Raw genomic sequence first — 17,242 nt, forward strand, 5'->3', positions numbered from 1 at the left:
GAAGATAGAGAGGTCACTTAATGTACTGTTTAATATCAAACTTCATGAGGAAAGATATAAACGTGTAATGTAACATTTTATTAAAATACTTTATACTTTTTTAACAATTTTAAAAAATGTGTAGTTTTATGTTAACCCTTTTATACAAGCTTGTGTCATTAAAAATAAATTGGGCATGTATTCTGAATTATCTGAATTTGTGTGTCAGGCCTTAAATGCTGTTTTGGGGTTTCCCTTTGCTGTAGTTGACAGGTTTGTGTGGACTCCATTGGACTCCTTTTTTTACTTCTGTAACATATTGACATCAACATGTTACGAACGCGCTTCTATTGGCTAGCGCTACATCACATTGTACGTGATGGGCTAATGAGCGGGACATCTCTAAGCGGTGGACCAATCACAAGACAGCTAACCAATCAGAGCAGACTGGGCTCTGGTTTCAGACAGAGGGTGAAAAGAGGTACTGCAGCACAGGCAGCATGACAAAAATAAACATTTCTGAACATTAAAGCAAGTAAACATGTCGCAGTAAGAGGCACAACATACAAATATGAGCCGGAAAATGAGCATAAACGGGCCCTTAAGAATACAGTATCATATGGCCTCATCTACAGTATGTTTCACAGCAGAGGATTTTACATATTTTTACATTGTTTTCTTTACGTGATGTGTAGCAATACTAAATTAACGCTGAATTACCCTAGGAAACTGTATAAGGAGTGCAACAGTGTTAGAACTGCAGAGATGATTCAAAGAGCCACAGGAACGATGCAAAAACAGTGTCGCCTCTACAGCGTCAAAGTAAGACACATAAACAACAATCCAGATCTAACACAATGTTGATGTTAAATACCTACATAACAAACAATGCAGGCATCAATGAAGGCATTGTGTGACAGCATGCATTTCTAGGAATTATCGATATTAGCTGTCAGTTCATGTAGAGGTTATACATGCCTTGCAGAAGACTAAGTTAACAATGCCACATATGTTTGAAATAGCTAAAATACCAGGAGATACTTTAGCAGGTTAGACACAGAAAAACACACTTACTGGAAGATGTCTCCATCTTCTGGCAGGTAGTCCTTAATGTTTAAAATACTAATAATTATCTATTTTTGTGGATTCAGCTCTTTAAAGGAAGCTGTCGGTCACATTATGCAAACATAAATATGGGTGAATTTCCATTTACATAGATGCAAATGGTATAACAGCAATCCCTTAATTTGTTTTGAATAAAGATGTACAGTGAAGGCTTTTTATCACCCATATAGCTGAGAATAGACAGTCTCTTAATAAATGTTATGTGTCGGTAATTCAAAGCTGCAGTCTGCCATTCTCTTGTGTGGAAGTACATCAAAGTGTATACAGAATTTAAATATACTTTATGTTGTACTTGTACTTAAGTAAAAGTACAAAAGTATTAGCATCAAAATTTACTTTCGTTCAAAAAGTACTCATTAAGGGTAATGGCCCATTTCAGAATTATATAATTAACTTCAATTCCATTCATAATAGAATTATTAGATTATGATTATTGATGTATTAATCTATCTATCACAGCTAGAGGAGGTGAAGCTCATTATAATTCATACTGCTCCTGGATCATCTTAAATTATGTCAATGTGTATAAATTGATTTACATTTTAATAATCTGACAAGTCACTAGTAATTAGAGATGACAGATAAATGTCTAGAAGTAAAAAGTTTGGGCTTCCAAAATGTAGTGGAGCAGAAGTACAGTATAAAGTAGCATAAAAAGGAAATCAAGCAGTAGTAGTACCACAACATTGTACTTAAATACTGTACAGTAGTTAAGTAAATGTACTTTATTACATTACACCACTGGTATGCAGAGGTGGGAGAAGTACTCTTGTACTTAAGTAAAAGTAGAAATACCACAGTGTAATACTCTGTTACAAGTAAAAGTCCTAGATGAAAATGTAACTTAAGTAAAAGTACAAAAGTATTAGCATCAAAATATACCTGAAGTACCTAAAGTAAAAGGACTCATAATGCAGACTGGTCCATTTATATTACATTATATTATATGTTTTAATTATAATTATTAATGCATTCAAGTGTTATCAAAGCTGGTAAAGGTGCAGCTAGTTTGAATGACTTTGTATACTGCAGGGTAGCTTGTGAATTTACTCCAGGTGGAACTAAATACTGATTTAAGTGTTGATTATATTTCACATTATCATTACAAATCTGCAAAGTAACTAAAGGTATACAATAAATGTAGTGGAGTAAAAGTACACTATTTACTGTAGCAGAACATTTAAATACTCAAGTAAAGCACAAGTCTCGCAAAACTGCACTTAAGTAATTTGAGTGAATGTACTTAGTTACTTTACACCACAAAATGCCTCACAGACGCTGCTGGAGGTTTGCTGCCCTCCGGAGGCTGCTCCCCGGTAAATGCGTCTCTTTCTCGGAGATAAAGAAGGCTCATCTCGGTGTAGTGAAGAAACCCACAGTGCAACACAGTAAAGTACCGATGTGGTCAAATAACACCACACACACCACCATCCTCCTCCTCAGACAAGGTGTTGCGTTTCTTTGATATAAATACACTATAATCTCCAGGATGTACTTTTAATCTGCCCTAAATGCCAAATGGCTCACGAGCACCGAGCGACACTTCATCTCTCCGATCCTCGCTGCTATTGTTCTGCATTGTAATCCCATTGAGACATTTCCCACCACCAAAACCGACTGTATTTACATTATTAATAAGCGTGTAGTGTTTTTAAGTCTTATGAATGTGTGAATAATGGCAGACGGACCGGCATGGCACGACAGGAGAGTGACAAGGACGGGGAGAGGAAGAAAGAAAGGGGAGGGGAACTGACATTAAAGCAACACAACAAGGAAACTACACTGCAGAGCCTCAGACGCCTTCATTTTATGTTTTTGAATAATAGCCGGAGCTAGTGTGGCGAAGTGTAGCCTATATCTGTGAAATCTGCCCGGAGATCAAACCCTTTGCAAGTGCCCGGAAAAGAAGCAGCGTTTCCCCGAGTTGGATTAAAAGACGCTCTCCGACGCTTTCTGAGATATGGGTGAGAATAATGAATGTAATTGTAATTCTGAGGAAAATTAAAAGAGGCCTCTTCCTGCGGAGAGAGAGAGAAAGAGACATGTCCTAATAGGAGGTGGAAACAAAAGGCCAACCGCAGAGTTTAGCCGTAATTAATAATAAATGCCAATTTGGATTATCTTTAGCCTATTGTGGCCCCTTTAGACCCTTTCACCATGATAGCTATCATTTTAGCATGCTGCAATTATGAATGATACTGGCTGCCATTACAGTGGAGCTTTCATTATAAATTCATTATAATTCAAAAATAATGGCCATTTGCATTGGCTTTGTTTCTGATGTAACTTTGTTACAGTTTACAGATGTTTAGCTGGTGGCCAGGTGTTTGGCTATATCAAAAACTGAGTGAAATGACCTTTCACAAGAGGCTGTTTGATGAAAAAACAATAGCATTTTATTTTTAAGATGAGCATCAAACCCATATTACTCCAGCAAACTTGGGCACATTATGATCCATGTGTGTGTGTTTGTTTCTGTGTGTCCTCAGACTCAGAGCCACCCAGCTCTCCACAGGTGGTGGAGGACGGAGGAGAGGAGGATGAGGAGGAGCTGAGTGGGGGGGAGGAGGCAGACCTGAGGTCCAGCTCGGGCCGGGGCTCCCTGCTGACCCGGAGAGGCATCACCCTGAGAGTGCTGCTGAAGGACGGGCTGGTGGAGCCGGGGGACGGCGTGCTGGCCATCCACTACCTGGTAATAACACACAGAACATCCGGGCTCATTTGCTATATTGTTATTCATTAATTGTGCAAGTGCAAGGTCATTTAAAGTTGCACCAAAGCTACCTGATGATAATTCTCTGGTAATGATTCAAAGGCTTTTATGTAATGTGCATAAAAGCAACAGTGTAGTTAACCACACCTGAAGTCCAAGGCTCCTTTAATAATGCAACATACAATATACTTTGCATATAATAAAACAAAGTGAAATGAATTTGGAGTGGCTGGTGCCAGGCTGAAAGTGGGCACCTTCAAATCCAAAGGTCAGAGGTTCGAACCCCGACCCTGCAGCCAACATGTCGGAGTGTCATTGGTCAAGATACTTAACCCCAAATTGCTCTCGTAGACATGTCCTTGGTATCAAGTGTATGTTAGTTTTTCTGGATAAAAGCGGCAGATAAATAATGTAATGTTACTAAATGTAATGGCCAAGTAAAGTGAAAGTAAATTGAAGGAATAAGAAATAAATATATACATAACAGAAAAAGATAAAAAAGAAAGAAAAATGAAACACTGTATGATAGAAATATATACTGTATACTGTAATAATATATAAATATGTGGTTATGTGGAATAAAAAGATGTGCAGTGTGTCATGGAAATATGTACTATATAAATATATAATATGTGAGTGTTGGCATTTCACAGAGCCACGACTGAAGTGCACTGAGCAGAGGCTTTACAGGAGCAAACCCACATACATGCCTTTCTTTTAGTTTTAAACGGTCTCTCTTCTCCGCTTCCTTCAGGGTAAGAACTTTGTAGGAGACCTGTTGAATGATGGGAAAATCAGATGGGTGGAGACGGGCCAGATTTTTAACTCCCCCAGCGCCTGGGCCACACACTGCAAACGTCTGGTGAACCCGGCCAAGAAGTCGGGCTGCGGCTGGGCGTCCGTCCGCTACCGGGGCCAGAAGCTGGTCCAGTACAAAACCACCTGGCTGCACAAGTACCAGCCCAGCGCAGACATGGTGAGGACATTTAGTCATTTAACCTTTTATTTTCCTTCAATATAGACAGTAAAAGTTTGCAGATTCAAGTTATATTGACATTTCTTGCCAATGCTAATATTAATTTAAATCTGTCAATACCCTTGACGTGCCAATTTCATAGTGTATCCCTAGTCATGTCTTTCTACAATGCTTTCCTTTTCTTGTAACAAGTTCAAACCAATCTACAGGAACAGTACAGTAACAGTTAGTGTTTCCCATTGTAATCAATATATATATATATATTATCACTGTATTTAAATTATCATATGGCACAAATTGTGTTCATTTTGTGTGATTTCAGAGCCTTGTGAGTGAGGAGGACGATGACGAGGATGAAGAGGAAGGGAAGACAGCTTTGCAGGCAGATGAGAAGAACAAGAACAACAAACCTGGATTAAACGGTACGATTCCCTTCTTTTAAAACTAGTTTCACAGCGCTCTGTATTTTCAACAAACTGGAAAACAAATATTTATCTTCCCTGCTACAGACCTGATGGTTTCTCGGAGAACCGACCGAGAGAGGATTCCTGTCAGATATTGCACCTTGGGCACCAGAGACGCTGCCAGGTACTGACTTTTATTCTGAAATATTAATGTATTTTTGTGTGACTCTAAGTGTGATGGACTGTAACTTTTATCCTCAGAGATTCACACACACTCGTGGAGCTGTCGGCCTTCTCTGCCATCAACAGATTCCAGCCTTTCAATGTAGCCGTGTCCAGTAATGTTCTGCTGCTAATGGTGAGTCACAACCATAGAAAACAGTGTATTTCATTAATGCACACAGTTAGATTAGATTTACTTAATTGATCAACAGTAGAAAGATAATTACCTAAAAAGATAAAATATACAGAATAAGTTAGTATACACTATAATAGACTAACCTAGTACTAACAAAATATAAACATGGGATACTATAAACATTATGCAAGTATGCAATTCTTTAAATTAAAGGGGCACTATTATTATTATTATTATTATTAGTTCTCTCTTCTGTGTTATACAGGTTTCTGTGCATGTTAATAGAATGCAAACGTTAAAATCACAAAGTTCCCTTTTTTTAAGGGCCCTTTTAAAATATCAATGCAATTACATACAGTGTGAATAAAACATATTCAAATGAATTAAAGGTTATTGAAAGGATTGTAAAAATATCAACTTACTTTTCTTTCTATCCTCTTCAGGACTTTCACTGTCACCTGACCACCAGCGAGGTGGTGGGATACCTCGGAGGACGATGGGATACAAATACACAACGTGAGTAAGATTTAAAAGTCATTGGAAGAAATATACTTAAAGAAGTTGTCTCTAACCCCAGCGTTTTCTCTCTCTGTGGTCGGTGTATTTCAGTGCTGACAGTCCTAAGAGCTTTCCCCTGTCGGACCCGGCTGGCAGACAGAGAGTCTGCTTCTGCTGTAGAGGAGGAGGTAACGCATGGACAGTCCATCAGTATTCTGCACCATCAGCATTCTTATAACCTAAAACACCCTGTGCTGCAGGACAGGTCAGCAGCGAGCCTTTCTGAAAGCTAAGAACTAATGAACTGACTCTATTATTTACTTAACACTGACCGTGGTGCTGGCTCTGTCCACCCATAAAAGGTTTCTGTTTTTGATCCTAAATAGAGTGTAATGTTTGGTTCTGTTAACACTCATGGAATATAAACTAAGCAACAAAAACGAGATATGTAAAGGAAATGGTAAACAAAACATACCAGACAGGCACACATGCTCACACTCCACACACACATGTGCACGATAAAAAAAGTTGTAGTTAAAGGAAGTAGCACTTTCATAAAAAAAACTGATATGTCTATACCAGATTTCAAGAATTTAAACCAATCAGAAAACATGTTGCTTCTTTTTTTTCTATCATACTTTATAAAAGCTTTAGTGAGTTATACATCTCTAAATAGAGTCCTTCCCCTTCCCCAATTTAGTGCACTGTATTCACAGAGTGGATAACTGTAAGAGCCCAAACTAAATGTAGCTGCAAACGACAATTTAGCGTTTTTATAATTAGAATTGTCCATCTTATTATTGCTGAGCTTTTTTCGGGATCTGATTCAGTCTATACTAAACTACTTCTACTCACATTAAAGCCTTGTTTCTGATCAGTGTCTGTTGTGTGGACGCCTCCTCTCCAGATCTGTCAGAACCTGTTCATGCGCGGGCTCTCGTTGGTGGGCTGGTACCACAGTCACCCCCGGGGTCCGGCCCTGCCCTCGCTGCAGGACATCGACTCGCAGATGGACCACCAGCTGAGGCTGCAGGGGTCCAACAACGGCTTCCAGCCCTGCCTGGGCATCATCTGCGGTACTGCCTTTATAAACATTGTGGGGCGATATGTCGATGTGATAGATTAGGGATTTTCCATATGTGAATACCTCTTCTGCAGGGAGCTGTCGAACAGACACTCTATTGACCCCATGCCAGTGAACTTCATTGTATTAAATCGTATATACAAATCCAGAGATGTATAGGATCTATCGACAAAATATGTATGAAATAGTGACCTGAGAGTTGCACTACATACAAAATACAACCATTGCACTTGAATGAGGAATAAAGTGTCCTTAGAGTGTATAACAGCAGTTTACCAGCTGATGTAATAAGTGATTAACATTTGGAAACACTCCTGAAAATAATTAGATAATAGCTGGTCGGCTCTGTTGTGATTGGTCAAACGGGTAGAGTTGTCCCGCCCCTTTTCCTATCACGTACAATGTTAAGGTTGTAAAAATGTAAACCTTGGAGCACTACCAAAAGAAGTGTTACATAGTGACGTCACTATGGTACAGAAGTAAACAAATGGCATTATCATAATTACCATAATAAATGTTTAAACCCTTAAACTTTTTACTCTTTCAGGACCGTATTATCACGGCAATCAAGGTGTAGCATCCACGATAACCCCGTTCTGGGTGGTCCCACCACCTGAGGTGAGGACACATGCATCACTGAAACACTCACCTAAGTCATTATTCATGTTTGATATTCAGTTGAACTTTTCTTTTACTGTTAGTTTAGACACTTTCGCTCACGTTTCTGCTAAACTCATGTTGAATCTGCCCTTCTGCAGCAACGGCCCAATGACTACGGCATCCCGGTGGCCGTAGAGGTGACCTACGTTCAGGACAACTTCCTCACCAGTGACGTCCTGAATGAGATGGTACACAGACTACAGCCTCAGTCCTATGAAAAACAATTAAAAATGTGTGTGATGCTTTGTTACAAATCACTTTAAAGGGTGCTTTTGTTTCCTCCATAGATGCTGCTGGTTGATTACTACAGGTCAGCTCCTGACATCGTCCACTTTAACCAGTACTGGTGTCCGGATACCACCATGATGGACAAAATCAAGGTATAGAAGACCTGAAATCACACAAATACATTTTACATGGATCGTTTTTCTTTAGGATCCTGGTCCTCTTTCAGGGCTTCATGCACTGTGTCTCATCCATTTGTGGAAGAACCTCCGATCCTTTACTTAAATAATACATTACAATTAAAAGTGCTGAATTTAAGATTGTTCTTAGTATACGAGGTATTATCAGCAAAATGTACTAAAAAGTAAAATAACTCACTATGCAGAATTGCCCTTATCCCAGTATTGAAGTATTATACTTTATCACGGACAAGTACATGTCAAATCTATTTAAATCAATATTGTGAATAAAGTCGTTGTTTAATTTATTAGGTAGCCGTGTAATTTTGAGCGGGAAAATGTGCAGGGAGCTGTCGTTAATGAAAAATAGAACAATTTCCTGATCACCATGCTGTTCTTTTTTTCATTAATGACAGCCTCACATCATTATTAAAAGAAGCATGTCAAAATAGTAATGAAGGAGAATAATTGAGTAATGTGCTTTGTGGCATCTCATCGTTCTCTCTCCTTCCTCAGGGCTCTCTGAGTTGCCACGCCCCCAAAGACCAGGCCTATTCTCAGATCTTAGAGCACGTCTACAGTCAGCTGAGCAGCATTCACTGAGGGCCGCTCGCCATCTCAAGTCCATCCATTTCAGAAAATAACTTTTGCGCAGAGCGGCCGGGACTGCAGGCTGTAAAAACCTGCTTGAAAAACATATAGATGCCTTGAATCCTCTCATGCTTGAGTGATACTTAATTTTGAAGAGTTACTGTAAAGAGAAATGTACATGATAACCTAAGCAGCACCGGATCAGAGAACATTTTACAGAAGGATACTAAATATTAGCATTTTGTGGGCTAGAAACCAGCCTGCCTGGCTACTTCCTGTTTCCACATGGACCTATGTGCCTGTCTGTGCCAGTATCCGGTGGTATGAGCAGATATGGAAACGTTTAATGTGTTGTAATTGCCTTTAGACTAAATCAAGGGAGCAGTGATTGGGAAAAAGTATAAATGAGCAGTGCAAATATACTACCTTAGCAAAGAATGCAAGTGTGTGTTGGTTGGACCTGAACTGTACTCAGCAACGTCAATGTTTTATTCCTTGAGTTACATTGGATGGTGGTGCAAGTAATTCCATTGTGCCAAGGCAAATTGTTTTTTTTATGATGTATGAGGTGTGTGTGTGTGTGTGTGTGTGTGTGTGTGTGTGTGTGTGCCCCTCTATTGTCTCCCTGTCAGGTTGTGTGACAGATGAGTCCTGTGGGTTAGGACAGATATTTGCTTCCTCTTCTACCTGTACTGTATTTATTACTAACTGTGGATTGTGTGATGTACATGTATGAAGACAGAGCACTGCCTTAAGCCGGCTGATGATCCACAAAGCATTAAAATATACACACTGGAACTATTTAAACACGACTGCTTGTTATTCAATTACTGTATTCTTAAAAACCAAGAGTCTTAAAGGTCACCTATCATGCTATTTGTAGGCAATAGCATAGTTCTCAGATATATATTACAAATATATAAAAAACATGTCTATGAAGTGTTTTGCTCAAAATACCACAGATCACCCATTCTAGCCATGCCTCATATCCCTCTATTTGACTTCCTGTTTCAAAAGTGCTGACTTGGGGTATAATGCTTTAAATAAAAAATAAAAAGGGGGGGNGCTCATGCGGGAGATTCTACCGGCAGATACTGCGGTGATGAAACGCCATATCATGGATTATTTCTGAAACAGTATGGAGCGCAAAGGCTTTCTCTCTTGCCGGTTATACCACAAGGTGAGTTCCTGCTTCTTCACACACATGCTCTCCAGTACAGGTTAGCTCTGAGTGTTAGCGATGCTAATGTAAACATGCACCGACCATATTACGTCCAAAACAGTCGGGCATTGTTTCTGATAGCAACGTTTCTGATAGGGCCGTGGGTGTAAAGCCAGCCTACATTTCCGAGATTACGTCATATCGGACGCAAATCTGGATCAGCTCCGTTGTAGCCCCTTTTTTAGAGATTTGGGTACGGAGGAAAAGAGAGAGGGTTTTATTTTCTGACGCTGCGTGAGTTCCCTGACACACCGGGGACACATGTTTATGTAGAAAAGACATCAAGTGTATTTTGCAGGCCTCTTTAAACTATGCCAGCTGTTATATGAGAAATCTTCAGTTTTTTCTTTAGTTTTTTTAATTAAAGTTTGGGCATCAACATTTGACCAATCCAGCATCCAATAACAGAAAATCATTTCAAACCTCCTAGTGAATATATGTATAAAATACTAATTCACAGCCAGCCATAATGGTGTCAAAACCTCCCGATTGATATGCAACAATAAATACATTTTTATTTTTTATTTATTGTAAGAAGGGTTGGGGCAGGACAAGAAAGAAGCACGTACAAATACTTTGATAATAAAAGACAATATTGCTGTTAAATTCTGTACTCATACCGACAGGGAAAAGGCAACTTAAAGGTGGGGTAGGTACGTTTGAGAAACCGGCTCGAGATACACTTTTTGTTATATTCCATGGAATGCTCTTAACATCCCGATAGCAATGAATATATTAAATGCTTTGACAATAAATACATAAAAAAATGTCATCTGAGTAGCCGGCTAAAATAACTGGATGGCCTACCTGCCTGTCAGCCTTCCATCTGTGCACAAACTTATCTCGTGCCCTCATTGGTCATGTGCGCGTTGTTCGTGTGTGTTGGAGGAGGGGCTCTGTAAGGAAGAGGCAGATTTCTTCCGGCTGTGTATTTTCAAAAGCTGGTTTCTCCAAAATGACCTACCCCATCTTTAAATCTAAAGACATACATTTACAAGCTGTAATACAGGACTACATGCAAAGATTAATTTAAATGTTTTTTTTTTAAGGGCTTGTATATAAAAAATAATACTATAGAGAGCCAGAATGATTTAACACTGTTCAAAAGAGCATTTAAGACTGTTTAAACAAATGCATAGCCCTTAAAAAAAAGAATCAGAGGGACATTTTATCCAAACATGGATTCAAATCTACAATAAAAAAAAGCAGTTTCCGCTGGTGGTCTGCTGATAGACCTCACATTAGTCCAAACAACACGTGTCCAGGAAACTGCCTGTAGTGTTACAAATGTGCAGAAATGAGCACACATGCATTTCATCTTTACACAGGAAAGTGCCAACGGCTAGAAGTAAAAAGTAGAAAAAGAAATCTTGTCCTTGTTCTTTAGGAGCTAGGTTAGGTTTTGGTTGCTGGATTAGTTGTGGTACTTTCCCCTCCTTTCTTTTCCAAAAGGCACTAAAACAAAGCTATCAAGGACTTTGTGATAACAGTGAGACCCAGACAGCACCTCGTACACTTTACCCTGAACTTGATACAAGCTTTGAAATGTAGTAAGCACAGAGATGTAAACATATTAGACAAGGACCAAACCGAGGAGTGGGGGAAGTGTTTGGCTGCGCGGAGTGATGGACAAACAGATTAGAAGGAGGGACACAAACGGTGAGGAGCACTCATTTGTCATTCACAATTTGAAACCTTTTTTTGGTCATTATCAGCTTGACCAACGATACGCGTTTTGATTCATGTTTAGTAACAAACGTTCTCCAAATATAGTCAAAATTGACAATAATTTTTCCCTTGATGTTTTCCCTTTCACTCCAGGTCGTTCCCTCATAATGTACAGTGTGTGTGGGATTAGATTCTGCAGGTGTGGTTAAATCCATAACAAGAAACCAGCCTTGTCCACATAGGTTAACTAAACAGAAACGTCTTCTGTACATCAGCCCAACGCACTGACAAATACATCTAATTTGAGCCATTGTCCATCACCAGGATCACACGGTCAGAGTAAGTAACGAAGTACAGATGAGTTTCACATTATCAAAGACAAAGACAGGGAATAGTGGGATACTAAGTGATGAATAAGAGAGACTGACCAGCAGTGTCATCGATATTCAGGCGCATAAAACGGATCAACAGACCAATATAAGAAAAAAAGACTGAACATGCGGAGACAAACAGGTCCAAAACTAAAAGAATATATGGCTATGTTACAGAATACTTTTTAGCAAACGGGCGCGATATGTTTCTATTGCATTTTATAAAGACTTTTTGGCTCCGTCTCTTCTATCGAACAGACTAGCAGACAACCACGAAAACAAATAATCATTCTGCATCTCTAGACGACGAACACACGCCTGCCTCGAGTGACAAAAAGGTGCAACGTCTGCATTTAAACTTTGGGTCGGTGTGTAATGCTGGAGTAAGTCTGTCACACACATATCAATCTCATTTTAGGACCAAGGTGCAATTACAACATGTTCTCACATATTCAGTAAGCAGGTCTACTTTGAAATCTATTGTAGTAAGTTGATACTACAGAAACAAAATACTGAAATAAAATAAGGACACCACTCTTTCAGGCCTCTTGTCCTCTGAAGCTATTATCAGGAAATAGCTTTGACTTTGATCTTTAAAAAAGGGCTTAACAAATAGGCCCAATCCTGATAGTTGTCAAATCACAAATCTGAGAGCAATTTCTTCTTGTTTCTCATAAACAAATGAAATGTTTCTGCTAGATAAACACAAAATCTAGCTGTGTGTGGTTTCATTTTAGTTTAGGTAAAAGTAATACTTCATCTCACCAGCAGGTGGCATCAAGACATTTCGTTATTGAAATGAGGATAACATTCAGTCAGAAAACAACTGGTATGTACTGTGAGGCAGTCTGAAAGCGGCCTATAGGTTGGTTTACTAACCTGAGTTTTGAAACAGACTGCAGGCACGTAAAAAAAGGATGCTGTGAATGCATCACCTCGTCATTATCACCTGATTTTATACAGTCAGTTATGATATCACTAATTTGTGGTAAAAAGACAAATAATTCTTAGAAATGCGTCATCAGTTAGTCCTCAGGAAATGTTTCTGACTGCCAGGAAATGCGTGGTGACATTTTGTGTCCGTCTCAGAACCGTTCACCTTTGTGTGGAACAGGTTTTTAATCCTGGTCTGGGCTTTGAATTGTGACTCTCCAGGACTCCAGATGACAAAAAAAGTGCTCGTCTGCGATGGCGACGTTGGAGCTGAAGGTGAAAATGAAATATTCTGCGGACCGTCCCTTGGATTCGCTTTCCTTCCTCTCGACTTGCTCTGACCTCCTCCTCTTCATCAGTCTCCTCCTTATCTCGCGTCAGATTAGTGTGGCAACGGGACGAGGACGTCGACGTAGTTGAGAGGGAAGAATCCCGACTGGTTGTTCAGCATGCCCTCGTACCAGTTCTCGTCGATCTGATTGGTCAGGGTGATGATATCGCCCTCTCGGAACCCCAGCTCTCCCTCGTTCTCTGGATCAAAGTCGTACAGCGCCTTACAGCTCGGCTGCTCGGGGGCTGAGGAAACCAGGGTGGAGAAATTACAAAATGAGGGTCAAATGAGAAAAACTCCTAAAATAAAAATACAGAATATCAAATTATTTAGTCGAATATATAATATTTGATTTTCCTAATATTGCCCAGCTCTAAGCCGCAGCAGAGACGTTTTCAGGGAAAAGGTTGTCACATTGCTCACGTTAAAGGGGCCATGTTATGCTTACTGGGTGTGTTATATAGGTTTTCGTGCATTCAAAAACAACTTCAACTTCAAAGCAATGCACAAAGTTAAAACCAAAACTTCCTCTGACTCCACATTACATGTCACTTGTTAGACGCCAAAGCGGCTTACATACATTCAGTACTGTGGACAATCCCCACAGGAGCCATTTGGGATGAAGTGTCTCAGGGACACAACGACATGCTGACTGCAGTGGGACTCGAACTTGCTATCCCCTGATTCGTAGTCCAGCACAATAACCACTGAGCCGCAGCCTCCACGTTTCTGTATTTTACTGCCTGTCGTTTCCTCAATCCATCCCTTTCACTGTGACCTCACCAGAAGAGTCACACACAGCTTTTTTTGTCTCCAAACAATTTTCTCATTGTATCCAGTTCACCCCAGACTGCAGTGCCGGCTAGAGGCGGGGAAAGCTCTTTCTCTGTGTTTACCCCATACTGTATCAGTTTACAGGGACAGGAAAAACAAATGTAAATACGAGTGAAGAGAACCAACTCCGAAGCAACTTGAGATAATTCCAAACATTTCTCGAAAAGTAGGTCATATAAGAAGCCCAATAACTGCAGAGTTGTCTATTTAAGAAGTCTGACAAGCAGTCTGATAAACAGACTAGCTGCTTATTAGCTAGAAACAAATATGACCCCCCATTTACATGAGTGCTTGTGAGGGGGAATGTGTTTGCTCTGAATATAAACACAACAGTTTATCTTGATACTGATCTCATAGCCAGAAATTAGGGGAAGAAAAGGGTCGTTTGGAATTGTTTGAATGAACTAGGATTTGTTAAAGGGCTGCATGTTTAAAGTAATTTTGGACGGAGTCAGTGGTTAAGAATGTGTGAATGCTTTTAGTAAGTCAGGCTGCAGTATCTGAAGAACAGGATGTGAATAGCATACAAAACCTCTTTCATGCAGTTAAAGTAAACGTGCACCACAAACCACCAATTATGTGTTGAACCTGTGAGAAGCAACTTGTATCCTACTTCCTACATTTCACACCAGAAGCTGAACAAACACACTAGACCGTTTCACCAGAATTGTGAAACAAAAAACGGTCGTCCCACACTTTGTGACTCACACTGTCTGAGTTTCCGAAAGGACAATGCGGCCGAGTGAAAAGAAGGCTCTGATGATATCACAGGAAAGAGGAACAAGGTCAGTTGGAGAAAGGCCAAATGACAAGGCAGGACACACACTCACACACTCACCCCCAACAGACGTCAAGTTTCTCATGAAAAATGCATTTGAGAGTCAAGAATTCAGCCTTGACTCGACAACACAACAGGAGAAATGTGATTAACATATTTGTGCTCAGTGGCGCTGATTGGTTGCAGGTCTCGAGCAATGCTGAGTTTTTTCCAGTGAAGCTTCTGTTAGAATTCTTAGGAGAGTGTTCGTCGCAGGCACGCTACTTTTGCTGAGTTTGTGTAGAAACAGCTGGAGGTTTTATTGCCGTTGGAACTCTGGTAATCAGCACTTTTTCTACACGTGTTGTTGTTCTGCCTTTTTGTGTGGCTTTGACTCATTTCAAGGATAAAATCATTGCCAAGAAAGAGAGCTTATTTTTGATCTTTGTTTTGTCATGATCTGCTCTCAAAGTTTTCATAGTAAAAACATTATCTTTGTTTTGGGCCTCACAAAAAAAGAGTCCATCTGCAGTTTCTTACCTGAATTGCGGGAAGGTGGGGGGGCCATTGAAGTGGAGAATCCGCCATTTGAATGGTTGTCTTCTCCGAAATCATAGATAGGTTTGGGTTTAGGTGTGTATTCACGTCTTGGGCGAGACTGAGCATCACTCATCCTAATCAAGAAGATACGTTGATTTTACATTTCAAAACAAATACAAAACTATGTTCCCAGATACCGTGACTTGAAAAGCTCGAAGGCTGCACACTCGGATGTATTTCATATTGTGTTGGTCTTTGTGTCTTTACTGCACCTGTCTCTGAGTTTGTCAGAAAGCTCCTCCAGCACCTGCACCGCCTGCCTGTGGTACTGCAGCTGGGACTCCACCAGGGAGGAGAGCTGGCTCACCTGCTCTATCTGCGCACACACACATACACACAAAATCAGCACATACACAGAAAATCAGCACATACACAGAAAATCAGCACATACAGAAGATAATCAGAGTCACTCTGCTTAGGTTACTGTTTTTGTCATTCCAGTGAATAAACAGCTCCATTTTCTTCTGTAATTTTTGATAAACAGCACATTTCATGAAGGCTGCCGTGTACAGCACTTCAATGTGATCCATCTTAACTCATGTTCGACTTTAAGGAACATTCATCCATATCTCCCCAGTTAGTACACCTTGATTTCAGAATATTTTCTTAAAAGTATCATTCAGGCTAGGGCTGCTCAATTAAATCGTATTTTAAATCGCAATTACGATTTTAGCTTGCAACGATTATGAAAACAACATAATACGATTTTATTTTTTTACATTTATTTATTTTTTCAGTTGAATTATACTTAAAGTTCAGGGTAATCAAATGTTCAAAACATACTGTTAAAGGTGGGGTAGGTACGTTTGAGAAACCGTCTCGAAATACACTTTTTGTTATATTCCATGGAATGCTCTTAACATCCCGATAGCAATGAATATCTTAAGTGCTTTGACAATAAATCCATAAATGTCAATGTGGAAGCCGTTAAAAATTCATTAAAAAAATGTCATCTGTGGAAGCCGTAGTACTGTAAAAAGCACGACCAATCATTTTAGCCGGCCCGGCTAAAATAACTAGATAGCCTACCTGCCTGTCAGCCTTCCATCTGGGCACAAAATTATCTCGTGCCCTCATTGTTCATGTGAGCGTTCGTGTGTGTTGGAGGAGGGGCTCTGTAAGGAAGTGGCAGATATTTTCCGGCTGTGTACTCGAGCTGGTTTCTCCAAAATGACCTATCACACCTTTAACATTTTTTTTTTCAATAAATGGATGTTTTCAAAGTAAATGGATAATCGTGATATCAATTATTTACCCAAATAATCGAGATTATGATTTTTGCCATAATCGAGCAGCTAATCTCGATTATTTGGGTAAATAATTGATATCACGATTATCCATTTACTTTGAAAACATCCATTTATTGAAAAAANCACACACACACACACACACACACACACACCTGTAATGTTACCTGATAGCAGAGTGCTTGAGAAGCTCTGGCAGAATAGTAGATAAGCCTGGTCTGACAGTGGGTGGTCCTTCTCCTCCGTATTAATCTACAGGTAGTAACAGTTGGAGCATCTGCTGCTGGAGTCAGATGAGGTTACTGAATGTGAGGGAGACAATAAGGTCAAAGTTCACTGATTCTGTATTTACTTTAAAGAGGAAATGTTTCGCTCATTTCAGGTTTTATATTTGTATTTGTGCCTTTTAAAAGGTGGGGTAGGTAATTTTGGAGAAACCAGCTCGAGTGCGCTAGAATTTGAAAATACACAGCCGGAAAAAACCTGC

General features: G+C 39.8%; 2 protein-coding genes across 2 annotated transcripts in view; one reads left to right on the forward strand and one right to left on the reverse strand.

The window, feature by feature from the left end:
* Positions 1-2,907: 2,907 nt before the first annotated feature.
* On the forward strand, positions 2,908-9,584 carry mpnd (MPN domain containing). Its single transcript, XM_010768360.1, has 13 exons — positions 2,908-3,068; positions 3,594-3,796; positions 4,572-4,793; positions 5,116-5,215; positions 5,303-5,381; positions 5,459-5,555; positions 5,999-6,071; positions 6,165-6,241; positions 6,961-7,129; positions 7,685-7,755; positions 7,896-7,985; positions 8,085-8,177; positions 8,718-9,584. Exons 1-13 carry the CDS (start codon positions 3,065-3,067, stop codon positions 8,802-8,804), a joined length of 1,365 nt encoding a protein of 454 aa, XP_010766662.1. The 5' UTR covers positions 2,908-3,064; the 3' UTR covers positions 8,805-9,584.
* A 1,322-nt stretch (positions 9,585-10,906) lies between these two features.
* sh3gl1b (SH3-domain GRB2-like 1b) overlaps positions 10,907-17,242 on the reverse strand; it is a 14,288-nt gene continuing 7,952 nt past the window's right edge. Inside the window, exons 5-7 of the mRNA XM_010768364.1 lie at positions 15,721-15,866; positions 15,449-15,582; positions 10,907-13,562 (exon numbers count right to left, since the gene is read on the reverse strand). Of these exons, the coding sequence (XP_010766666.1) occupies positions 13,369-13,562; positions 15,449-15,582; positions 15,721-15,866 (474 nt within the window). The 3' untranslated portion in view covers positions 10,907-13,368. The remainder of the gene's footprint in view (positions 13,563-15,448; positions 15,583-15,720; positions 15,867-17,242) is intronic.

Source organism: Notothenia coriiceps, unplaced genomic scaffold (assembly GCF_000735185.1).
Source record: "Notothenia coriiceps isolate Sejong01 unplaced genomic scaffold, NC01 NC01_scaffold00005579, whole genome shotgun sequence".
Taxonomy (NCBI): Eukaryota; Metazoa; Chordata; class Actinopteri; order Perciformes; family Nototheniidae; genus Notothenia; species Notothenia coriiceps.

Bases quoted from the DNA above. Each gene is read 5' to 3' on its own strand.
- mpnd (XM_010768360.1), top strand. The intron at 4,794-5,115 runs GTGAGGACATTT...GTGTGATTTCAG, and splicing joins ACCAGCCCAGCGCAGACATG to AGCCTTGTGAGTGAGGAGGA. The intron at 6,242-6,960 runs GTAACGCATGGA...CCTCCTCTCCAG, and splicing joins CTTCTGCTGTAGAGGAGGAG to ATCTGTCAGAACCTGTTCAT.